This window comes from Cygnus atratus, chromosome 14, assembly GCF_013377495.2.
Source record: "Cygnus atratus isolate AKBS03 ecotype Queensland, Australia chromosome 14, CAtr_DNAZoo_HiC_assembly, whole genome shotgun sequence".
NCBI classification, from domain to species: domain Eukaryota; kingdom Metazoa; phylum Chordata; class Aves; order Anseriformes; family Anatidae; genus Cygnus; species Cygnus atratus.
The window spans coordinates 12241691-12268775 of NC_066375.1; the positions used below are offsets into that span (position 1 = coordinate 12241691).

Genomic DNA, 27085 nt, shown 5'->3' on the forward strand with positions numbered 1-27085 from the left:
AGACTAAAACTGATGCTGCAGGTTTCCATAGTTACTGCCTTTTTAAAATTGTGCTCAGTTATAAAGTGGGGTTTCTCTTTTACCTACTAGCACCGGGCTTTGGCAGCTGTGCTGGGCTCTTTCTTCCTTCTGCATCAACAGGGATATGGACTGATAAAGTCAGTTTATCTGCAGAAGGTTTTCACAGCTGTAAAGGCTGGTATGTGGTCAAATGTTCTGTGGAAGGGGACCAAATTCAGCGGAATTTGCTTTCATTTGTGTTCATTCTGTAAGGTGGACACAATTAAAAACAAGCTATTCCTGACCAGGAGATCTAGTGCCAAGAGAACATCTAATCCTGCCTTCAGCTAACCTGAAGATCCCTGACCTGAAATTTTCCTTCCTTGGGGAAGCAATCACAGCCAGCCATAGAGGTAGAGGCTAAGGCAGAACGTGGCTGTGGTGGCTGTAGTTCCATACTGTTTATCCTGTGATCGCCCCATAGAAGCAGAGTGGCCTCCAGTGGCAGGAAGTGACCATATGACCACTGTATCTGTGTTCTAGGCAGCAAACAGAAGGGGTGGTTGTCTGCAGATCTCAGTTACATACTGCAGCACCAGCCAGCAAATGCGTCCTCCTTTTCACCTTCACAGTGGGATTTAGGATGCTCTGTGGGCCTGTTGTATACAGAATAGGCAGTGCAAAGATTTGTTCCTGTTGTTTGGAGCTTTGTCATCTGAAATGTTTTTTGTTCTCTTTGCAATATTTCATTTTTCTAAACAGAGCCAACACCCCCCCTACTGCACCAGTCATCTGAAAACAGTCAGGATGCCACCTCTATCCTGGTCATATCCAGAGTGAGGTTTGAGCCACAATTCAGACATCACAGTTTTTATAGATTTGTCTCAAAGTCCAAATTTTTGGGATGTGTCACCTAGCAGTCCTAAAATCAGCCCTCAGCAGAGGCCTGGGCAGCTGTTTGCTGCTCTAATATGTTCAGTTCAGTGCATTTGAGGAGGCTACATAGCATCAGGTTTGACCTGAAGGTGACAAAAAGCCATGAATCCCCATAGACAGAGGATTTTGCGTGGGGTCCACGTTTTTGTAGGCCATCTGGAACTCCATCCATAGGACTCACAATTTTTTCCTCTTTGTGTTCACCTGAGGTGACTCTTTCTGTAGTGGAAGCTCAGTCCTCCTTTACTGAACTCCACCTATACAATTTTCTGGTTCTCCATTGATCTATAATGTGGAATGGAAGGTGGAAGGTCTTATATCTTCCTGTAGTAACACAGAATAAAGCTGAGCTTGCCTTGCTGCCTTTCCTGCCTCCACCTGTACGAATTATTTCCTGTCTGAGTTTCTCTTAGAGCAGAGAGAGTTGTGCTGGACTCATTTGCAATACACTATGCAGGCCCATTGTGTCAATTCAATAAGCACATGGTCACAACAGGAAATGAAAACTACTTCAAAAGAAATTAGAGCTGATATGGGTAAACAGGAGCCTATACACAAAATTTAAGCTTTCCATGAGCATTGCATTTCCTTTTCCAGATTTCTGGGTTGTTTTGTTTCAGATCCATGAACTGGTTTTATATTTGCTGGTAGTGAAGGATGTATTTGCCCTTAATAGCTGCTAGGAAGCTGGTTTACTATCAGACCAATAACCAGAATTATAAACAATTCACAAGGTAAATTGTAACAGCTCTTAAGTATGATTGTGATCACACTGGAGTCACTGCTGTATATAAGTGATAAACGAATGGGTGATCAAAATAGAGATACTAATATTGGTTTTACTCTTCAAGCTGAAGTCTGTATCACTTTCTTCTCAACAAGCATGTTAGAATACAATGCTGGCTTTCCAACACAACAAATGTAGCAAAATAACTTCTTACCTGGAAGACAGTGGCAACTTCAGATATTTTGGATTTTAAATTGATGAACCCATGGTACTGAGAGCTCCACTGAGGTCTCTGGGAACCGCTTTTGCAGAGGGAGATACAAGGAGCAGCCCCCAGCACCCCCCTGGCTTCCCCTGGAAGAGCTCCAGGGGCAGTGGCTGAAGGAAGAGGAGGGAGGGAGCCGGGGGAGTCGAGAGGGCAGAGAGGCCAGTCAGGGGAAAGGGGCTGGGCTGGCCCTGGCTGCTGCCCCCACCACCTCAGCACTCCCTTCCCAGGTATGCAGGGGCATAGCAGCCCCCCAGCCCTGAGCGCACTGTTCCTGCACTACTCACTCCCCTTTTAGCTTAATGCATTAAAACAAGGGCAGGATGGCTGGTGCTCTGTCTGCCCACATATATTTACAGTGCTTTTATAAGGTGAAAATAAACTTTTTTATTATATTTTTTTTGGTCTGTTTTCAACTAAGAACTTAAAAAATTTCAGAAAGCTAACTGTATCCTGGGCTGTATCAGAAAAAGTGTAGCTAGCAGGCTGAGGGAGGTGATTCTCCTCATCTACTGCACTTTCGTGAGACCCCACCTGGAGCGCTGCATTCAGCTCTGGGGCCCCCAGCACAAGGACATGGACCTATCAGAGTGAATCCAGAGGAGGGCCATGAAGATGATCAGAGGGCTGGAGCACCTCTTCTATGAAAAAAGGTTGAGAATAGAGAAAGCTAAATAATCCCAGCTTTCTCAGAAGCCTCTGGGAAGACCTGCAGGGAAGACCTTCCAACATTTAAAGGGGGCCAACAGGAAAGCTGGGGAGGGACTCTTTATCAGGGATTGTAGTGACAGGACAAGGAGTAGCAGTTTTAAACTAAAAGAGGGTAGATTTAGATTGGATTAGGAAGAAATTCTTCACTATGAAGGCACTGGAACAGGTTGCTAAGAGAAGCTGTGGATGCCCCATCCCTGGAAGTGCTCAAGGCCAGGCTGGATGGGGCTTTGGGCAGCCTGGGCTGATGGGAGGTGTTCCTACCCATGGCAGGTGGGACAGACCTAGATGATCTTTAAGCCTTTCTAACCCAATCCATTCTATGGTTTTGTGAAAAATGATCACTATGGGCCACAGATGTGGTGAAATGCTCAAATAAAAATCCATCTACTGTAGATTTCAGGCATCGTCTTACCCTAAAAATCTTTGCAGTGCATCACAAACATTCATATGCTGCAGCTCCCAGAGTCCAGCATCTGATTAGACTGGCAGGATGACATGGGGAAGCCTGGGCTTGTGTACATGCTGGTGCAGTAATGCAGCAGACAAAAGTGTAGTCCTCATTTTGGTGAGGAAAGCTTTAAACTGGGTTCTGAGCAAGGACCAACAGCTAGCTGCTTTCCCAAACAGTTTCTATCTGTGGAAGCAAGACAGCATAGCTACAGCAGTAGAAGGATATTACCTAAGAAGGCGGATGTTTTCATAGGAGGAAAAGTCTCTTCTTGTGGTAAGAGAGTGAGAGGAGCTTGAGGCTGCTCTGTGTGTTGTGCTCTTGGCCACAGCAGGCTGTGTAGTCAGCAGATCAATGTTTGCTTTCACATATCTTGTAATATGCAGGCAGAGCTATTTGCTATCTGAGACAATTGTTTTAACACGAAGTGATATAAGATTACTTTCTTATAATGAGATAGGTAATTTTACTTAAAATAAGTGTCGCCATGGACAGTAACATGAGACTGAGCTGGAAGTCACCCCACGACTACCCCCTGCTTTGCAGCTGGATGTTGGAGCAGTGGGGGGGTTACGGATCTCCCACAGCATATGGGCTATAATTACCCTGTTTAATGTTACTGACTTTAAAGTCAAGCAGTGGACTAAAGCTACAGGCTCCTCAGTGGGGAAAAGATTACCTTTTGTTCATTCCTCCCGTCTACGAGTCATTAGTGCAGAACAGGTCAAACAGATGGGAGGGCAGAAAGCGAGAATTATTTATTTGCTTTTCCTTTAAGATTCCAAATTAGCATTGTCTTTAGAGATGGACAGGATTGTTTGTCGAACTGATAGTTAAAACAGTTCAACTTTGTTCTGGCTGAATCATTTCCACTCCTTTTAGTTCAATATATATAATTTTATCATGCTGCTGATGGATTTTTGCTTGCTTTTTGTTGTTGTTACTGGTTGTTTGTTTGTTTCAAAAAAAAAATTAAATGGGCTTTTTAATCCCAAAAAGGCTTAGGGAGGATCACTGAAGTCAAAATGTCTGCAGAGATCCTCCAAATGACACGGGGCGGGTTTTTCAGTGCACACTGTTTGCATTTGATGTGCTGCTTCAGAATCAGTGCAGAATGTCAGGCTCTTTATAAGAGTGAATATTCATTAAGCCTGCCAGAGGCAGAAAATGCAGTCAGTACAGCATCAGCGGAGGAGGCAGGGAAGGGAGAAATCAGGTTAATGACTAGCTTTCTCTGCAGTTTGCTTCCTGCTTATTGCCTGATCTCCATTTTAAATAAATTCATTTAATTAATGCATATTGCTACTTTGACCTGGGGACAGAAGGGTCTGTGATTAATGATGGGCTATTCCTCTATTCCTAGTCTCACAGCAGCTTTAGTTGGCATGTTCTGGTAACTAGGAAGGAAAAAAATTCTAAAAGGTTTCCTTTGAATTTAATAGTAATTGATGATTTGATTGAAAGCGTTTATCTAATGATCTTCTATGTCCATGAGCCACCAAAATTTTTAAGACAGGGACAAAGCAGTGAACAGAAAGCAAGCTGCTGTCTTGGCTGAGGATGTCACACAGTCAAAAATGTCTCTGCAGAGAGACAGAGCTGCACAGAAATGCTTTTCTCTCCTCCCCCTTGATCAGGGCACATCTGTTCTAACACAAGTTGGCCTTCTTCTGACAACGGTTCTTTAAGAAAGAAGCAGAGGCATAGGAGGTAGAGACAATGTACATGACACTCAGGATATATGGCCAGCTCACATTATGGGAGTGAACACCACCTGTTTCTAATAAACACCAGATTGGAGCTGTGGGGCTATGCAAGGACAGGAAGAAAACACATGCACCCCCCACAAAGGAGAGAAAAATGTTAGTGAGAAACTGCAGTTTTTGTCTAGGCTTGATGGGCTATTGATTTGTGAGCTGAGAGATGCCATGTCCTGTGAACAGGCATTTTACCCCTACATTTAGAAGACATCTCAATTTCAGTCTGTTAGTACCCATCACTCAGCATTTGAACATTGTTCCACTTACATATGAGCTTGGGTGGTTTTACAAGCTGGTATACGCCAACCCTTCAACTGAGTGAATTCACAAATGCTGCCTTTGGAAAGACAGCACTGTAAATCTCAGTGACAGACCTGTACTTTGAAATTTTGCAGCAGTTTTAAGAACTAAACTGTACCTGTGCCATTGCAGTCATAACTAAAACAGTTTTCTAAGAGGTAGAAATGGTGCCACCATCACAACATGGCTGATCTTTCTCAGGTATTTCTAAACAGAAGATGCCAATGCCTGCGTAAATGAAAATCCCATGGAGGGATTAGGGCTGAGAAAGTGGTCTTATCTTGCAGATAGTTGCGCAGGATTTTTTTGTGGCTGTCACTGTTAAACCACTGTTAAAGAGATTAGTTTCAAACTTTTTTTTTTTTTTTAACACTCTGGCATTGTCATTAGTACAACATGCCCTGAGCCATGCTTAGCTTGCTTCCAAGCATGGAATTCATCTCATTTTGCATTAGCTACCCAGAACACAGCTGTCTAGTTTATATTGGCTGTCCAGGCTTTATTTGTAGTTAAGGAAGCAAAGGTAAGACAGCTCCAGCAGAAAGAGGAAATGAGCAAAGAAAATTCAATGCAGCTAAAAATAGGTGTTTAAGGTGAGTTGAATTGCCTTCTGAGTATGTCTGTCTCTCTTTGTAGTGAAAAGTAGATTAGCCAGTTTAGACTGGATGCCTACTGTTTTGGTGGCAAAAGTTAGGAAGTGGATCACATCTAAGAAAAAAAAAAGAAAAAAAAAAAGGAAAAAAAAAAAAAAAAGAAAAAGAAGAAGAAGAAGAAGAAGAAGAAGAAGAAGAAGAAGAAGAAGAAAAGATGCCTACAGTGTCCACAGGCTCACTTTTGGGGACCCCATGCTTTGTAGTAGGTACATGGGCTCCCTGCCCAGGGCACTGGGAGAATTAGGTACCTCTGACAAACCTGCATGCTGAGACCAGGACTTCCTGGAGCACACGAACAAGATGCTCTGTGCTCAGGGGGTTGACATATCTCACCTGCAGCCTGCTTCCTTTCTGGGACCATAAAGCCTATACCATCTGCATGATGCTTTCTATCTGTGTGTAGGAAATCAGGTGGTTTCAGAGCAGATACGACTTGTTGAACACGTGTTTATTGACTGTGATTGTATGTTTTTCAAGCCCTGTGAGAGGTGCAGGGCTACAGTATATGACCTGTAAGTGCCTCTGGAAAAGAAAAAACTAGCTAGACACCATATTCTAATGGTTCAAGCTTTCAGCTGTGTGATTTTAGGATTTGGGTTTTTCTTTTTCTTTTCTTTTGCATCCAGAACTCTCTGTGCATTTCAGGTAACAGTTACTGGAAAGAAAAAGAAGTATTGTGAAAGACAACCTAAAAATCCTTTCCCCACAGCTGAATACATGGACTACACTGAGACTCATATTCCTCAGTCTCAGAAGTTGTAGGTTCCATTTAAAGTCCACTGAGACGCTTTTATTTTGAGAGTATGAAAAAATGGAAGGGGTGAAAAGTTCATTTTCCATTTTAGTGTGCATACACAGAGGCAAGGAATCATCAGGAGCTGCAGGTGCAGCCTAGATTTTGAGTTCTGCTACATGCACTCATTTTAAAAATAAATCATTTGGTTATTCAACATGAAGACTGCTGTATTCCTTGAGAATAAGGCAAAGAGGAGAAGGGGAAAGTCTCCAAAGTAATCCTTTGAGTTACGCCAAGAAATGGCCAGTCTTTGCACTTTTATGTAAGCCATGTGGTGAAATAAAACAACCACCTGTGTCGCTTAGAAAAAGATTAATGTTTTAAATTCAATGGCTGGGGAATTTGCTTTATTTAGATGTTCCTCTAAATTTAATAACTTTAAAGCATTTAATAAGATCCAGAAAACATGCAAGAGAAGCACAATTAATCTGGTTAAATGCAAAATAGCATCCAAGTGGAAAGTTTTTTGTTGTTAAATTCCTGCTGATAGGAAACAGAAGAGATGCTTAAGGGAGCTTTGGAAACTAGGTGGTACACGACATTTATTCTTGATCTGAAATACCTAAACATACAGCACTCTTAGGACAGCTGAACCGTGACCTTCCAGCCTGACAATCCAGATAAAAGCACATGTTGCCAGGTAAATCAAGCAGAAGTGAAATTTCCTGAGGAGGCTGTTGAAGCCCCACTGCTAGGAAATGATGGCTATTAACTCATTACGTTCTGTCTGTCTCATTCTTTTTGTATGTGAGCTCTCCACACAGCTGTAAGGATAATTGGTTTCCTTTGGCTTAGTGAGTATTAAGGAGTATTAATATGCTTACTTTGTATGGCAACAAACATTCAAGGGCTGGGGAGAAAAAACACACAGAAATGCAGGCAAGCCCCTTAGTCTTTAGGTGAACAGAATCCTGATTGCAGGGTTGATATCATGGGTTTATTGTGTTTGGATACATTATATCAGATGGATTTGTGATAAATGTTTCTGACTTCATCTGGTGAGTGGATTTGTCTGGGCAGAACCAGATTAAAGGGTCAATATCCTGTTCTGAATTAGATTTCAGTAATGCAGGCGTGTACGTGCAGCCTGTTAGCCTGGCAAGGGTTTTCATTCAAGGAAAAAAAAAGATACTGCACTGTGAGGATATCCTCTATTCTTAAATGGTTCTTGCAGGTTACCATAATTGTATAGTAAAATGGGTAATATTAAGTAAATATTGCATAATATTAAGTCACTGTCATTGCTTCATGTTCTATCTCCAACTGAATATGGTCACATAAAAATAACATTGGCACGTGTTAAAACAAAACATGTTTTTTGGCTGTGCAGTGGTAGCAATAAGGTACATTGAGTGCTGTTGTAACCCTAAAACTTCAAAACAGTTTTTAGGCTACTCACTGTTACAGGGCTTCTCCTGACCGCAGCAAGGATGGTTCAAAAATGGTTTAAAGTCACCTTCAGTGTTCTGTTTGATTGTTTGTTTGTTTGCAGTTTTGTTTTGTTTTGTTTTGTTTCCAGACAGGAACAGAAAAAGAGAATTGGGTCTGGGCCAATGTTGTTTGAAATGAATGCTGCACGGGCTTTTTGGGAAGGAGGAAGGTATTATTTGTCAAATAGGCCTTAATTTATTGTGTGTGATGTGAAAGCTCATGTTTTTTATATTGCTGAAAAGACAAATGAATAATAATTTGGAAATAGGCCAAGACACACGATGTTCAACTTCGTAATTTATGGTCTCAAAGAAATAAAAGCAATCTGAAAGGTACCTGACCAAAATACTCTATTAAGCAGAAATGAAAGCTGGTTCATATTAATGTGTTTAGTAAGTAAGGGCTTGTTAGGACATTTCCATTATCAAAAAGAAACATTAAAAAAAAAACAAACCTGAAGCTGAAAGTTAAGGTCATAGGAAATTTTCAGAAAAGCTACAATTGATAAAATAGAGGGACTTTCACATTAATAATAACTTCAAAAAAGATATTTTAGACTAGGGAGATTAGGTTAAGGTCACTAAAATACTTCTGCATTTCCTGGGAAGAACATAAACTCAAAGTCAAATCTTCATCATCAAATGCAGTCTTAGAGAAGAAAGAATTGTAGAAGCTCTTCTGAATCTTGATTAAACATCAGATTGCAAAAGCAATCATATCACCTCTTTTAAAAAGATTGCCTATGACAAACCTATTACACAGACAGTCTCAGAGACAGTGCTGATGTATCAAGTATACAAATTCCTTTGGCTCCTTAACATGGACATACTGCATAAGTATGAAAAAAAATGAGAAGAATCATGCTTTTCAGAACTGTATTTCTCTGCCAGGCAGGAGAAAAAATTGTAAAGCAGTAAAATGTGTCCTTTAGCTTTTGAATCAGGAAAGCATTATGTCTATACACAACATACACTTTATTTCATAACATAGAAAATTCTATGTACACCATTACAGAAGATGAAGAATCTTGAAAGAATCAGAAATACTGCTCAGGAGATCATCAGGAGATACTGCTCACTTCATGAAGTGGTTGCTAAAGGAAGTGCAACATTGTTCATTCCTATTACAGGGGTGCAGAACAGTCAGCAGCTGAGGTTTACTGAATAGCATCCTCTTGTCTGGCAAAACACTGGAGATCTCCACCTAGATTTTATGCTTTGTTTCCTCTTCCCCCATCTTTCACTAGTGTGAGACCTAGGATTTCTCTGTTTCTTCTTCTTTCCGTGTCCAGCCTTCTCTTCTAAGGGATGTGCAGTCTTTCTGTGATGGTTTCCCAACCCTTCCTTGCAGCAATGCTGATCCCACTCCCTTCTTCCCCACTGGATATCTTCACCTGTTCAGCTGGACAGCTCTTATGCAGAGCATGATATCGAGACTTAATCAGATCCATGGGATTGGCATTGTTTGTGTGGTATTGCAAGAATTTATGTGTGGCTTGTAGCGTTACAAATGTGACAGGTCAATACTGCACTTTTAGGGTGTAGATAAGAACATTTTCATCAGATTGGAGGGCTTTAGGATCAATGCACAAGCATTGAGCTTTCACCTGATCAGAATTCCTGTTACTTAAGTACTTAATATATTAAAGTGAATATTTTGGTACAATTCAAATTTTGGAGTTATGTAAATTACAAATAATTTTCAGAGTTTAAGAAGAAAGAAAACAAGCAGGTTTTAAGACTATCAAAGAGCCTGATTTGTGTTGCATCTCTTCGTGCTATATGCTCAATATATGTCTTTGCCAGAGAAACACACATAAAAATGTCTATCTTACTGGGTCAATCATGGCAAAATCATGGAGGCAAAATTAAAAATTTGCTTCATAGTGCAAGCCTAAAGCTGGGGACAGAACTTCACTTTATATTTGCCTGTATGAAATAGTGATCTCTTATTTCAAGCACTTCAAATTCAAAAGAAAAACTGAGAACAGTTATACTTCAAGGCACAACATGGGATCCAGAGCAATATGTGGGGAGAATCTGTGCATGCTAGCACTGAGCAGCCTGGACACGAACCAGCCAGTAACACCCAGATGAGCAGCCAAGCCACCAAGAGTCAGCATAGACCCAGGCTAAAGCCATAGCTTTCAAACGTGAAGCTGATACTCACTGAGTGTTTGTACGTACTGATGTTTTAAGCTTTTCTTGCTGTTTCTTGACTCTTTCAGAACCTGAGGCAGGAGAGGTGTCCCCACCCGTGGGAGCTGGTGTGAACAGCAACAGCTGGACCTTTAAGTTTGGACCGGGCAATCCCAAACAAGGTGGTCCTGGTGAGTTGCCAGACAAATTCATTATCCCAGGATCTCCTGCAATCATCTCCATCCGGCAGGAGCCACCAAACAGCCAAATTGACAAAAGTGACTTCATAACCTTTGGCAAGAAGGAAGAGACCAAGAAAAAGAAGAAAAAGAAGAAGGGAAACAAGACTCAGGAGAAAAAGGAAAAGGGCAACAGCACTACTGAGAACAGTGATCAGTGAGGGGTTTATACTGAAAGAACCCACTTAGCCCGTTTTTGTAATAATGGCAGATTTCTCCTATGTAGCAACTCCCAATTTCTTCCTACTGTTAACAAATTTCCTGTATGTACAGACTTCAGAAAATCAGCAGGAAATTCACAGTGTCTGTCTAAATTTCTTAACAGGTTTTGTGTTAAAAAGCTTTATTAAGTCTGGTGTTAACTCTTTTTCTCCACTCTGGCTTGTTTTCAGAATCTAAAAAGCAGACACAAGTTTCCTTTCTCCTACGCCGAAAAGGAGAATCTTCACAGTACAGCCAGTGAGAGGTTGGAATCTCTGCACTGTGGTTCCTGTGCTCCTGTCTTGATGACACTTACAGGACAGGTTTAAAAGTTTTAATATGGTGCACCCTCTATCTGATTGGAAATCTTTGTGTGCAGATGTCAGCTAGGTGATATGAGACCAGGTTACAAGATGCAAGAAGAGCTGGTAAATATGCAACAAAGGAAAAACCTAATGAACATATATGTTCAAAGATGTTCAGGCTGGGGAGGAAATGTCTGAAAGGTGACCAGACTTTTCAAACCTTGGGAAGTCACTGTGTGGGAATACTGAGCCCTATACATGACGTATTTTACACACTCCTGAAAATAAAACCTCACATTTACAGCTCTTTAAGATGCCATAAATTTTATGTCTTTACCAAGCAAGCCATTGGGAAAATTGTCCCTTAAAGCCCTGCATTACCCTGGCAAGGCTAGCCCTGTGAGTATAAGAAGGGCTGGGCTGACATCCCAGGAATGTAACTGACTGTGATGCTCTGTGTCCCTGTTGCCACTCTAACATTATTTTGCACATTATGTCTCTGAAAAGGTCAGAGTTTTTCCATGACACTTATGCAAAAGAGAGGAAAAAAGAAATGTTAACTATGCTATTTGTTATTTGAGATATTTATTTATAAAGAAATATAGCTGTAAATGTTAAAGAAATATGATGCCCTTTAACCCAAACAGAAGTCAGTCTAGAGCCATTATAAATTATGATTGCTGCTATTAAAGTGCTTTAGAAAAATTGCCTGAAACATCTGTATTATATCGGCCACTTGCCAATAACAGCTTTATTCTGTCGGGTCACTTGGGGGCTGCCTCTTGCATGTATTAATAAATACAGTAATATATTATTTTTTTTTGCATTAATCTGCACTTTGAATACACCTTTGCAAAGAAACTGTCCTAATATGAAGAAGGAGAAGAAAACTCCTCACACAAATGGATTTATATAACCTGCTAGTTCTGTGCAGTACCTTGGTGTTACCTCCCACACAACCTTTTCTGATTTTAATTTTACTTTTTCTATGAGATTATGAATTTCTGACCCTACTAACACTCATTATGTAAAATTCAAGTACTGTATGTATGCTGTATGCTCTTATAAGAATCCTGAAATATTTATTCTGTGCTTGTGTATGTGAATGTCAATGCAACTATTATTAGAGTGGACTTTAAGCTTTACCGTTGAATGTAAATTCATTATTTCTTTTTTTGTACACTTGTGAAAAAGTGAAGTAGTGTTAATTTTTTAAGCCACTGTTGATTATCAGTTGGTTTTTTTTGTGTGTGTATGAAACACAAGTAAAATATCTTTCTTAAATCAATCCATGCATGCATTTTGGGATTTATTGGTAATAACCTGTGAAGCTAAAGCTCTGTGAATTACAAAACCTAAGGATAGGATGGAGTACTGAATGTGATTGAAGATGTTGATCTAAAACTAACACATGTATTTTTAAAAAGAATATAGCAGATGAGGGAATTCCAAAGAGTTTTCTACATCATTGTACATTCACAGAATAAAGCTCAAGTGTCATATTAATTGGAACCATGTAAAAACTACATAGCTCTAAAATTTCAAACAGTCCTTTTAATCTAGGATCAAAGAGAATAACTGGATTCCTTGAGACATGTCCTGGATGTTTTAAGTTTCCAAACTGCTGACAGTTCAGAACAGGTCAATTCCTATTCATTTAAATCTGCTGCAAGTCTTAAAACATCACGGATGGTAAAGCTCTAATAAAAGAATTAATACCTCAAAATGTGAACCACCAATGGCCTCATGTGGTCTACCTAGTTTTCTGTTGCTACCACTCTTGTTTTAATGGCAATAAAAGAGATGCTGCTTGAGAAAGGGAATCCTTCAGTTTTAAAGGCTAGCTGAGAGGGAAAAGCTTAAGATTTGGGGAGGGAGCTGTTCTTTAATTTGGCCTTTCAAAGGATATGCAACTATGCTATGCATGTAAATTTAGACTTAGGGTGGTGTTTTTGTTTTTTAGTGTGTGTGTATATGCTTTGTTTTTTTTTCATTTGGTGATTAATCAAACAGTTCCCGAAATGTTTTTAAACTGGAGTTACAGTGATAACTTCAAAACACAGAAGGATACTATTGTGCTTAAGTGTAGGTCATAAAGCAGTTGTCCTCAACTCCTCTGGCAAAAATCCACCACAAAGATTTAGCTCTTACAGGAATCTATTGCATTTGATTATTTTTAGATTTTAATTGAATATATTTCCTTTGAGTACTTGTATTTTCCTCTATACAGGCCAATCTGATTCACTCATTTTTCATCCTTGGTCTTACCAAACTGGTTTCCAACACTTTCTTCTTCTTTCAGAAGAAATCTGGAGCTGCAGTATGTCTCTAACTTGCCTGTTCTAACACAAAAGTATATTCACCAATGCTGGCTTCATTGCAGGTGATTGGAATGGGCTGCCCAGGGAAGTGGTTGAGCCACCATCCCTGGAGGTCTTTAGAAGATGTTTAGATTTACAGCTTAGTGATATGGTTTAGTGGAGGACTTGTTAGTGTTAGGTCAGAGGTTGGACTAGATGATCTTGAAGGTCTTTTCCAACCTAGATGATTCTGTGATTCTGTGATTACTGCAGGAGGACTGTATGCTAGCATGGCCTGGTAGAGAAAAACATGATGTCTGAATGCATAGACCACAGTATGAAGGTGTGATGGAACAGAGAAAAAAATTGTCAAGGAATAAGAAAGTAGATGTTCTTGCTGGAAAGGTTTAAAAAGAGGCTGGATTGCAAAAGTGGAATATACATTGCACAGATGTGCTCTGTGCTTTCAGAAGATGGAATCAGGTGCCTTGCTAGATTTTTTTAAAGATTTTTCCATGTATGAACCCTCCAGTACAACTGGAATACTGAGATGTCTTAAGTGACATTTGGGTATTTCAAAACTAGCATGCAATTGATACCATTGTCATCCTTGATTTTGGATGTCTAGGAAGAGGACGAACACCTGGCATGAAGTGCCTTTGGAGGACTATGGGTTACAGGTCATAATGAGGGTAATACATTTGGCTGAGCATCAGGCATTACTGTTTAAATACCACTCAATAAGAAATGAGGAACAGAGGTGGCCACAACCAACAAGAATCAAGAAACTGAAGTTTCTTTTATCCTTCTACTGTCAATAAAGTTAGCAAACTAAAATACATTGTGTTAACAAGGAAATTATCATTTTGGACTTTTTTTTTTTTTTTGTCACTTGAACAATTGATTCCTCTCAGAATCTATGTATTATCTGTGAGCATATTGTCTTAAGAAGTCTGTTTTTATGCATATAAGATTGGTGGCCAAAAGCACTGGGCTTTTATAACGATTAAGGCTGACATATGTTATATATTAATTACATGCTGTTATTGAGAAGATACCTCATTTTACATTAGGTGTCAAAGACATAGTCTTGTGCAGTTTCTGCTCAGAATTTGGGTCATAGAACATCAGAGGATGAGGCTCCAATAAAAGTTTTCCAATGATCTTACATAAGGGAAAGAACATAGAACCCAAAGTATATTTTCCAAATTTCAGATGTAAAAATCTACTATGGAATTAGTTGAAGTCATCTGTGATATCCTTTAGGGTCATCATTAGTTTCCTCCTCTTCTTCAGTCACTTGATGTGTTTCAAGAAACACTTCTATTTTTGTAAAAAGTCCTTGTATTGTTAATTGACCTTTTCCCAGGGGAAGTGTGAGTAAGATACCTTTATAGAATGGTGATTATTACTACATGACAGAGTGACCACAATTTATATAATTCATGTTGAATGGTCAAAACTTAGATCTGCCCATTCTGGTGCATGAAAATCTCAAAATTCCAATAAATAACATTTCCTCCAGGGAAACTCGTATTATTATCTCCCTTACCAATATACAACATGTTTAGATACAAAATGACTCCAGGATTCTTCCAGCTTCATTCCACCAAACACTTCAGTTAGAGCTTTCTTTCTTTCTGAAATCACCCATTCTCAAACTGCAATTGCATTTTTAAAATGTAAAGTCAATCACTGCCTTTTACATAATTGGCCTTGCTTATCTTAATGCACTTTCATGCCAAGCTCGTGTCAACATCTGGGTAAAATAAACCATATGCAATCTTTCTTCCCTCATCCCATTTTCCCCTAGCAGCAGTTTTGTGGCTCCGTAAGACAGGCCCTCAAGAAGGCACTCAGCTATTACCCTCATTTGAGTCCTAAAGAAGGAACTGGTTCCTCAGCTTTGCTGTTACTTAGTCATTTGAGAACTACTGCCTGCTCCTTGACACAGATACTTTTTTTCTAAGATAGTGCCAAGAGTCCCACATTCTCTTATATATGTGCAAACATTTTTATATGTATGTATATTATATATAAAAATCTGAGACCTGCCTATGTTGCTATGCAGGATGCTGCAACATCTACTGTCAGTGGTAATGCCACTTAGGTAAAACCTATTGTTCAAATCTGTCTGATTTTTCACAGTGATGCTATTATGGTGACATTACATGCCTACTTCTGTCTTGTTCAGGTGCCTTTGGCTGGCTTACAGAAGTAATGAAAGGAGCCCTCCAGCATGAAGTACCACATAATTGCTTCTGCCACACTGAAAAGAGTCTACCTTACCCTGTACTGTGAATTCCCTTTCATATCCCAAGAGTATTTGATGCAATACTCTGACACTGAGGTTTTAACATCAAAAGATGATGGAGATGTAGGAAAGTAAACATCTCTCATAACCCATACAGCCTGACAACTATTAAAAATGCTTGCCTGCTAGTAGTGCCCAGAGCTATATAACTATTGTGTGAATAAAGACAGCAAGTAACTCATCAGCATTTAAGAACTGATGTCTGGAGTGTATTGTAAAACAACCGTGGTAGGCTTGAAAAGTGTATTTCAAAACCAGGACCTTGACAAAGTGTTGGAAGTGTTAAACTGGTCTTCATACCAGGTACAACAGCCATAAGCTTGCTGTCACTCCCACCATTAAATGCACTTGTCCCTCAACATGAACTGCATGGTGGTGGTGGGATGAATGGGACATGTGATGAAAAGACACACCCATGTAGGGAAAGGTTACCCTACACTGATAGCATTGTGATAAGGCACATAAATCAGGTGTTGGGCACACCTACTGGACTTTGTGTTATCTGTGAAAGCCCTTATTACCAGTGTGCCATTCCATCAGGAATGAAATCTGAATCTCCTACCGAATGTGAAACCTTGAAGGGCTGCCCTGTGGGTTCATCAGTGAGTATTGCACAAGCAGTAGAGCACTGAGATGGGATAATGTTAGAACTGGCCCTAGCAGCCCTATTCCATCTCCTCTGGTGATATTTATGGAAGCTTCAAGTGTTTTGGCAGCATTTGAGCAGCACCAAGAAAGTTCTTGTCCATTATTTACAGGAAGCCTGACAAACATATTTGTTATTACAACACATTTATCACAGCCACTCTAGACTTTTAAACCTGCAATAGTTTTACAGTTAGGTAAATGCTTCTTTTTCTCAAATTCCACTCAGTGAGGTGAGAAATGTGTGTGTTCATGGGGAAATGAGAATGAAAGTTCACATAGATATAATGCTGTACCCTAATTAAGCCCCTGGTGTATCAGAACCCTACTTTGGGAAGATGTGTATCACTCCCTACCTTGAAGAACTTCCTTCCTTCAGTGTTTAAAGAATCCTACCTAAAGTCGCTCTGTCTGTGAAATGCTGTGCTGAGCAGCTCTGAACTGAATCAATTCTGTGCAATAGAGCTGATGGGTTTTCAGACACCACCTGCCATGGTGGCAAATCTGACAGGGAAGTAGTGAAATGCAGCACAAGCACTGCACTCCCAGGATTATCTACACTATCAAAGCCATTTCTGTCTGGTATTTACCTTCCTCTTTATCACCTGTGATGTAAACAGTGAGAATCCAAGACCTCATTCTTTTGGGCTGGGACAGCAGGCTCAGGCCCTGCATGGACAAACTATGCCAACCTGGCCCTTCCCAGGCTCTGTGAAGTCCAACTGTGGGCAGCTTCAGCTGGCACCATGGCCCTGTGATGACGGGTTGAAGAGGCTCACCTTTGCTAAGCTCAAGCCCCTACCTCAGTGTGGAAATTAGCTGGGGTGCAGCTAATTACTGCATATTCACAGGAGAAGCTTAAAAACATTAAATTCTGCTTGTCTTCTTAGATGCCTAAAAGGGGTTTAGGAAATATTTAGGCAATGACATTTGAGAAAGTGATCCAGAAAGCTGGAGACAGAAAAATGAATGGAGAGGAGCTGCCTAAACCAAAGGGTGTGTAAATTCTGTTAGACCCTCTACTTATAGATTTGGAAACTTCCTGATATGACTGAATTTAAGCTGTCTGTAAGTATCGCAAAAACTACCTTGATCTTTACACAATTACATCTAACAATCTTTTGTTAATCTACTTCAGCGCAGTTGCAATATAAATACAATCCTGAAGATAAGCTGCATCTTACCCTGAAGGGTGACTGCACTGAGCACTGGCAGAAACAAGCACCTACTTCTCTTTTTAGGGAGGATGTGGCACAAAATTATGAAACCAGTTTGATTTTATCCTCAGTCTCCCTTCACAGACACAAGGGGAGGTCTCAGGTGATTACATAGGGTCAGATTCTGGACAGCAATACAAGCAAGGAGGACAGCAAGTCTAATGCATTTATTAGCAATGAAGTGTGGGAATGTTGTGTAGGTGAATTCTTCCACAACGTTAGAAGATGCAAGTGACTCAAAGTGTGACAGGTCAATCCAGGGCACTAAATGCATTTCCTTGCAGTCAGAGGGAAGGCCTGCTCTGCCTATAAATCTTGCTAATGGCCCCCTGGGTCAAACAAGCTTTCACAAATGGACAGCCCATATTGTCTGCAAAGCTGTCAAATGTCAACACTGTCTGATGGCAGGAACTGCTGACCTGTGAGTTATATTGCTCCAGTTGTTTATAGCTAAATTTCTGTCAAGTATCTTTACTTAGTTCCTTATGTGCACTGCTGGGCTTCCCCTATGAATCTGCAAAGCCAAATTACATAGGTATTGGCATTCATTACTGTGCATACAGCTAATGCAAAGAAAACTGGAAGCAGCATGATATTGCAGTTCCTATAACAAAAAAGCCTTCATAACCCAATCAATGTTGATGGTGCAGTCAGTTTTGCATTGATTAACTTTAAATGTGAAACCCCTACAGCAAGTGAGTTCATAGTGAAGCACTCGGTGCTGCAGTGTTTACCAGAATTGTGCAACAGTGCCTCACCACCCTCTGAGTGAAGAATTTCCTCCTAACCTCTAATCTAAGTCTCCCCTCTTTTAGTTTAAAACCATTCCCCCTTGTCCGGTCAATATCTGATTGAGCAAAAAGTTGCTGTCCATCTTTTTTATAAGCCCCCTTTAAGTACTGAAAAGCCGCAATGAGGTCACCTGGAGCCTTCTCTTCTTTAAGCTGAACATCCCCAGCTCTCTCAGCCTTTCTTCATAAGAGATGTTTTCCAGCCCTCTGATCATCAAAATAATAAATAGGTCACAGACAAGCAGTAAGTGTAAGCACATACAGCCCAATTTTATGCTGTGCTACAAACACTTGTAGGCCTGCTGCACACCCTGGAGGATAGGCTCTGAAAAAGAGGTGTATTGTGCTAAGTCTTGTCCCTTTCCAACACAGAGTTATGTACTAAAATTTCCTGTACACAGAGGTTCTTTCCCATGCTCCCTGATCTCACTCTACAAGGTCATATATATGTTCCACCAAACATGTCTATATTGTTGACTGTAGATGCCTGTGGGCTTTGGGTTGGTGGTACCTGCTCTGTGTAAAGACATAGGACTGGCTGCAAGAATCCATCCATGCTGCTAATCAGTGGTGGGATTATGGTGGAGAACAGCCCAGATACCCTCATACTCACTCACCCACAGGGCAAATCGTAATTTGCTGGTGCCTGCCCTGAGAGCTTACACACCTTTTGCTCCCCTTCCCACCCCTTCCAAATAGTCTTCATTCTTGTGTAGGCTTCCAGGTGCACTGGTAGGAGCTGCACAAGTCCTATCTCCTCTCTAAAACTCATAGGAAGTGTAACTACTTCCTGCATTTTCTATACACCGTCAAAACAAAACAAAGGATTTGGTAGTGAAAACCATGCAATTCATCCCTCATAGCCTACTCCAACTTGTTCGAAAATGCAGAATTGGGGAAGTCCATCAAGACTGTATTTGTGCCCGTGTCTGGGCACACCTTCAAACTGAAGAGACTGTCCAAATTCTTCTTGCTTGGGTCTATCATGTCTGTTTCTCTTCTGTTCTCCTACCCAACCACCTAATTCAAGCTCTGTTTGAGAAAACTGTTTCGAAAAACTGTGAACCTTCTTTTCCGGCAACTGATGGCTCACAGGTTTTTAGCCTTCTATAAAGGTGAGTGGACCAAGGAGTGACACAGAGTTAGAAAGCAAATACATTCAACCTTCCTCAACCAACTGTCCCAGTCCTTCTCTGGTGTGCATGGCCAGCACTTATACATCCAGAGGCAATCCTAGCTGACACATGGAATGCTAGCTTCTAGTGGAATTAGTTCATTTACTGACCCAAAGCTCTTTTCAGTATATGGCAATTACACATATGACAACTCCAGTCAGACACATGACTTAAACTCATGATGATGTAAAATCACATCTTCGGATATAGCAAAAGAAATACATTTCAGTTGCTCTCCACCTTCCAAACCAGTTCAGATCAGTCTGTGTAACTGAACTCAGTGCCTTATTTTCTACTACATTTTCTATTTTTCTTAAATAATATTATATTTTCTTCTACATCATTATTTTAACAGCATTTGGTGAAGAAGAAATCCTTTAGATACTCCCAGAGAAAGATCCTTCATGGATGAAAGGTTCCTCTTTACTCTTACTTGCTTTATTTTCTCTGTTGTAAGGGATTTCATACAGAGTTTACAGCTTTATTATGTATGATCAGTGTTATGTAAGACTAAGGCATACAAATTGTCCATATTTTAGCACTGTTCTCTTTATAAATCAGGTTGATCCATTAAAATTGTATTTCATTTATTTGACAAGACCTATTTTTCATAACGTCATAGCTATATTCTTTCTTATTTGCACACAATACTTTCCCCAATTTTTTCCTGGCACAAATTTCAGGTCCTTTGCCACATATTCTGGCTCATGCCACTTGGCTCTCAAATGAAAATATCTATCTCACCTGCCATCAACTCTAGGTCAATTTATGCATGCAAAAATATAAATACATGTTAACTCATGCTCACTTATTGCAATGTGTATGTTTGACTGTAATCTTATCACAGCAGGGATTTATTTTCTAATTAACATAGTAGAACAACTATTTCAGGTGAAGCTTCTAGGCCAAAATTTTAATAAAATACCAGTAGTTAGTGAAAATCCATACACATTAAAAACCTGCCTAGAAATGTTCTCATTGTTAGTTTTTGACAGATGCTTGTCTAACAATATCTGATCCCCTTCAAGGCTCTCTAGAAAGAAGCTCTCACAGCCTCTCAGGGCTTCTTATCTTACACTCAGTTACCCTTATATTGACAGTAGGGTGTAGAAGTTCTGATTCTACTGAAATGTTTCAGTCAGGTCATTATGAAGCGTGATACTCAATATCATGCCTCTGTCTAATGCAGTTTGGTGGATATAGGGAAACGGCACAATAGTCAAGGCCACATTTGTGTTGCTGCAAATGGGATCCTAAATCCTTTCAAGTATCTCAAGTCCATGGTGCAAACGACTAGAAAATTTGCAATGGCTTCATTTTCAATTACTTATATAGTCAGTATAGTGCTTCTGAACTGTTTGCTTTAATATTAGATTATATACATGACATACTTTTTTCCTCCCCCCAAGAGCTCTGATCATCCTGTTCACAGAAAATAGCCTAATAGAAAGTGTCAAAAATAATTAGAGAAGAACTGGAGCTTTTGACACATGAATGGAAGTGGGAGGAAGTTGCAGATAAGACATCAGCAAACTTTTCTATAAATGTGAATAGAAATGAAAGAGTTAAAGATACTGATTTTTGAGCTATGATTATTCCATTTCTCCATTTTCAGTTCTTTGAGATGTGACAATTCACATTTCTCTGACTGGCTGGTGGCTTAAGACAGCCCCTGCACAACATAAACATGCTGTCAAAATTGTCTTCTGCATGACAAAGACAAGAAGAATAACAAAAAATAGGAATGTTGAACATGCAATAGGCAAATGGCACAAGGTGTTTCATTGCCTCTATTTTTTAACAAAAAATGCAACAGGCCATGATAGAAGCTGTGAGCAAGTTTGCCTTTGGCGGCATTGCATACACTGCTTTTCTCAGTCAGTACAACACATTTTCTGCCACAGCCACATAGATGGGAATCTTTCTGAAATATGTCCAGAAAGGTCACTGTAATTGTATCACTGTCTTTTTTTCTACTTAGGGAAGATCATCATGACTCATTGTGAAAGTGGCTAAGAAAAGACACTACGGCATAGACTCGAAGCATTAACAGGCACTATTTCTTTCTGATCCAAGCAATGTTAATAACAAAGTGTCTGCTCTTTGTACACTATCACTGTGGGCAGTGCTCACTCTAGGTCTTACATAGAAATGAATGCAAGTGCAGCTGCACAGGTATGCTGCTGCTAGGGAAATGCCCCATAACTGGCAATTGTAGGTAGCCTCTTGCTTAAGAAGTTAATGACTTTTGGAAAATACCCAGTAGTTCCCCTGAATATACACTACCAATGTGCATTGTGTGGGAGATCCCATCCTGAACAACAAAACCCCAGTTTTAAACACATTTAATGATTTTGTTTTGTTCTTATTGTTCAGAGCAGCTAATCTGGAAATTGAATACCATTGGTAGCAAAAGTTGGGCTTATTGTTTTGATCTAGGTCATAAATCTTATTTCTTACTAACACAGTTTCTGTATTTTGAGACTTCAAAATTTGATCCTTTCTTGTTTAATCTAATTCACTTCTTACTCTTGCCGTTTTTTAAGAAGATAATACATTAATTTTTGAATGAATTTGTCATTTGAAGGACAGATTAGCTTCTTTTATTGCACAGGTAAATATATTTCAGGCTAGGAAAGAAGGCCTATTTCAGACATGTCAAACCTCAAGAACAAAGGAAGTGGAAAAAATGCTTTTTAGAAAACATGAGAGAATAATTTGGCCACACACACACACACACACACACACACAAAAAAGAGAGAAGAAAACACCTACTGAATAGAAGTTTGGAAGTTACAAATCTTAAGAACCTAATAACTCTACAAAATATTTAGTCGTAATTCTGCTCGTTGGAGGTTGAAGTTCAAACATTGACATCCTCCAAAATAGACAAGGATAGCTTGCTGACAGTACTTTCACTTCTGTAATTGGAACTTCCCGATATTTGCAATTCTGAAGCCTTTCCTTTACATCACTGTAGCCTGGTTTTCACTTTCAGCCCTGCGACCTCCACCCCCACCCCCAGGCTCTGGGGCAGTGCTTTCAACTCTGCACCAAAAGTGACCTGACAGGTCTGTTGTGTTGAATTTGGGGTGGGACACTGATAGGTTAATTGGCTTTCCTTTTCCTCCTCTCACTTTATAGCTTTAACCTAAAACTACTTGGGATCACATTGCTCAGTACGTAACAATAAGAGTCAAAGGCCGTTTAAACGTCTAATAGACTTTAACCAATGATGGGCAGCACAAAGCCTAAAAGGCAATCAGAGCTGCAACATCACCAACTGAACAAAGCCTGCTCCAATCAACACTATTAGCCTAATAAGTGACAATGGAAGCATACATTTATAGGTGGAAAAGTCGTTTGAGGGAGGTAGGATGCTTGTTTAGTTTTTGGGGCAGGAGGGGGGAAATACTTCATTTTTCTGTTCTATATGCATTTTTGTTTTTAAATTCACTTTTGTCCAGTATTATATATTTTCTTTAGAGTTTGTGGGCTGTCAGCTGTAAATCCTTGGGAGTAAATCTGTATGCATGTAAGTCTATATTGTCATTTGCTGTGCTATAAGGATAAACTCCTAATTTAATATTAACTGTTGGGGTTGTTATAGTGTTAAATATTAGGAAGATGCTTAAATATTTTCCTTCCTTTCCCTCCCTGTTTCTGGTAAACAAACACATCACACAGATTTGTTTGTTCCTCTTACAAAAGACAAGTGCTCACAAATGTTTAGACTCTGAAATTGCTATCTATAAGTGGTTAGTTTTATTATTTTCACTTTAAAAAAAAAAAAAGAGAGGGAAGGAATAAAGAGTTATCACACCATATTCAACTCTTTAAGTATCATTCTAGACGGGTGATGTCAGAGAAGTATGTGACTTCAGGAAGGGTTCAGACCACAACAGTCTCTAGCGCATCAGCCACTCACAGGGCTTACTTTGTTCTCTTTATCCTAAAGAGTCTGTGCTTTTCATGCTGTGAGGAAATGAGTGAGTTGAAGGTGCATCTCTGCCTTCACTCTTGCTTTTTGGGCAAATGACAGCTATAGATTGCAACATGGGAGACTTTTGCATCTGAAACATTTGTTTATTTTATATATAATATATATTATTTTAAAAGAAGAAGAGTTTTCACTAAAGCTTAAGGGACATCAGTTTTGAATAAAATGAATTGTTTAGTTTTGTCTATTCTCATTAAGTGTAGTAGAAATACTGCAGAAAGGACACATAAAATCAAAAAGTATGTAGGCTGGGAAAATAAACCCGAAGGCAACTACCTGAAAGGAAGTTGTGGGGAGCTGGGGGGGTCAGCCTCTTCTTGAAGATAACTAGCGATAGGACAACAGTGAGTCACCTCAAGTTGTGGCAGGGGAAGTTCAGGTTGGAAATTAGGAGAAATTTCTTCTTAGAAAGAGTAGTCAGGCATTGGAATGGGTTGCCCAGGTAGATGATGGAATCACCGTCTCTGGGGGTGTTTAAGGACAGACTGGATGTGGTACTTAAGAGCATAGTTTAGTTGGTGATATTGGTGGTAGGGGGAAGGCTGAACCAGATGATCTTGGAGGTCTTTTCCAACCTTGGTGATTCTATGTTTCTATAAAAGCTGAGTAACAGGTGCTTTTATTGATGCCAATTGAAATATTTCAACTTGGAAACATCCAGTTTGATTCAGCCTATAGAAGATAGAGAGTGCTGTGAGCTTGGTTCCTTGTCTGAAGCACATAGTAGGCTATGAAATGAAAATGGTAGAAGCTTAAGTTATAAGGATTTAAAAGCCATTAAATTATCTGCGGTGCTCACACGAAGCTGGGAGGAAGGGCTGGTGGTACCCCAGAGGGCTGTGCTGCCATTCAGAGGGACCTTGACAGGCTGGAGGGATGAGCCGAGAGAAACTTCATGAAGTTCAACAAAGGCAAGTGCAGGGTCCTGCACCTAGTGAGGAATAACCCCAAGCACCAGTACAGGCTGGGGGCTGACCTTCTGCAGAACAGCTCTGCAGAGAGGGACCTGGGAGTCCTGGTAGACAGCAGGCTGACCATGAGACAGCAATGTGCCCTTGTAGCCAAGAAGGCCAACGGGATCCTGGGGTACATTTGGAAGAGTGTTGCCAGCAGGTCAAGGGAGGTGATCCTCCCCCTCTACTCAGCCCTGGTAAGGCCGCACCTGGAGTATTGTGCCCAGTTCTGGGCTCCCCAACACAAGAGGGACATGGAACTACTGGAGTGAGCCCAGAGGAGGGCTACAAAGATGATCAGAGGACTGAAGCACCTGTTGTATGAGGACAGGCTGGGAGAACTGGGTCTGTTTAGGCTGGAAAAGAGAAGACTGAGGGGAGACCTCATTAATGTATATAAATATTTGAGGGGAGGGTGTCAGGAGGATGGAGCCAGTCTCTTTTCAGTTGTGCCCAGTGACAGGGCGAGAGGCAACGGGCGCAAACTGAAGCACAGGAAGTTCTGGCTGAATATGAGAGGGCACTTCTTTACTGTGAGGGTGATAGAGCACTGGAACAGGTTTCCCAGAGAGGTTGTGGAGTCTCCTTCTCTGGAGATATTCAAAACCCACCTGGATGTCATCCTGCACAATGTGCTCTAGGTGATCCTGCTTGGCAGGGGGGTTGGACCAGATGATCTTCAGAGGCCCCTTCCAGCCTCTGCCATTTTGAGATTCTATAGTAATGATTCTTTCAAAAAGGAGAAGAAAATTGTTTCTGTGCAGACTTCAAACCAATTGTTGCTTGAAAAGCTGGTAATATCTCTGAGACTAAATATGTTATGCATGTTAAACAGTTAAAAACAATTTGGTAATTCTTTTAGTTAAAAAAAATAAGTACAGAAGTATCACTTTGAAAGCTGGGATATCTTGTTTTGGGTTGTAGCCTTCCAAAAGTGAAATAATTACTTAAAGCTTTTTGTTGTTGTTTATTCAAAGCCATTTGACTAGGCTTTCTCTACAGTCAACAAAAAAGAACAACATTCCTGGAGGGCAATCCAACTGAGCGCTTTTAGAAGAGATGGGCTATCACTTGAGGGTGCCTATTCTTCCCTTTAAAGGATAAATCCTTTTTGTTTATCTCTTCAGAGGGGGAGTATGTGGGGGGAGGGGGGATCTCTTCAGATCGTGTAGCCAACCACTTATCTGGCTAAAGTTATGCAAGGACTAGTTCAAGAAGTCGCCAAACTATCAAGTAATATTTGATGTTGGTCATGATCCTTCTCATGCAAAAGTTATTTCATCCAAGAAATCAGTTTTGTCACATGACAAATTCCAGAAGGGTTTATATAATATGAGACCTAACATATCTAGACATTGGTCTAGAGTCTGAATACTGTGTTTTGAGTTCTTTTCTCTGACCAGAATTAGGTAAGAAGTCTCAGCTCTTCCTGTGTACTTGTTCTAAAAGAAATCTGCCATTTTCAGACATGCAGACTTTTAGGCTTGTTTGTGTAATCCCCAGTGTTGCAAATTGTTCTAAACAACTTTATTCTGAATTACAGATATGCAACTATGCTACTGAAACCTGCAATATTCACAGTTAACTGTTCTCAGACTTCAGAGTAGTTTTTTTCCATTTCTGTAATAATTCCTTTTATCACACTAAGTTTTTATGCTTATGAAAATGCAAGTATACAAGTCTCACTGAAAAATGCTGTAAGCTTAATTCAAACAGAACTGTATGAAAGATGAAGTCATGTAAATTGTGAAAAAGGCTACTAATTCTTCCTTAGTGTAATAAGTACTTTTTTTTTTTTTTGACAGAGCAGATGAGGCAGCTATTTCTAGAGAAGATGATTCTTTCAAAAGGTGGCCCGTCAGAGGCCAGTTGGACTCTTGGAAGTAGGAGCTCAATAAATAGGATACCAACTTGTTTTGAATTCAAATATAAACACACTAATATTGCATAACTAGTTTTAAAAAAAAAAAAAAGTATAACAATTTTCCTAGCCAATGTCCTAGCAAAAGTAGTTTTGCTGTTTTTAGGAAGAGGTCTCAGGCTTTATGCTAATTGTGCCAGGCTGTAGTCCTATCTGTGAGGCTTGTTGCAAGAACTTCCTGGGTAAATGCAAGCTAGATCCAGCATCTCTTGTTATATAAACAATCTGAACAGGGGATAGCAGTGAAGGCTTTGAAAATATGGGTGTGTATGTTGAAACAGAGCCCCTAGAACTAAGTCAGCAATGGGTTGACCACTCACTGGTGATCAGTACTGGGCACTAAAAAGATGTACATTGGAGAGCTGTGAAAAGACTGCTTTTGCTCCAGGGAAGTGGTGGTGGGGAAACAGCAGCCTCTTCAAGAGAGTTTAAAGAAAAACGAACTTAAAACCAAAAAAAAATAATCCACAAAACAAAAAACAGCAGACCACAACACATGTAGCAGCCTTGGAAAGTAGCACCCCCATGGCATCCTGCAGTGCAGAAGTCAATGGGTAAGAATACTCTAGATACCAAAACATTTTATAAAAGACAACATGGAACATAAGGGTCATAAAGAATGAATTTTTCCCCCTTTAATTCCAGCTTCCTCTGAAGAATTTTTTTGCCTCAAGGACTAAGATTATTAAGGACAGGACCCTTGTCCTGAACTACATGCCACTATGTGGTAAAGCACATTCAAAGCTATTTTAGAGGAATATTGTTAAAAGAACCCATTTGACTATGTGGTGATGGTTATTAGTAAGTACCAGAAAAACAAACAACAAAACCAGGTGTGTGTGGTGTTAACATCAGA

At 40.0% G+C, this 27085-nt stretch overlaps 1 protein-coding gene across 1 annotated transcript in view; it reads left to right on the plus strand.

The window, feature by feature from the left end:
* The window catches only part of LOC118256150 (protocadherin alpha-C2-like), a 49861-nt gene extending 39232 nt beyond the window's left edge, over positions 1 to 10629 (plus strand). The window contains 1 exon segment of the mRNA XM_050713599.1: positions 10258 to 10629. Coding sequence (XP_050569556.1) covers positions 10258 to 10568 — 311 coding nt within the window. The 3' untranslated portion in view covers positions 10569 to 10629.
* The last annotated feature ends 16456 nt before the right edge of the window (positions 10630 to 27085 follow it).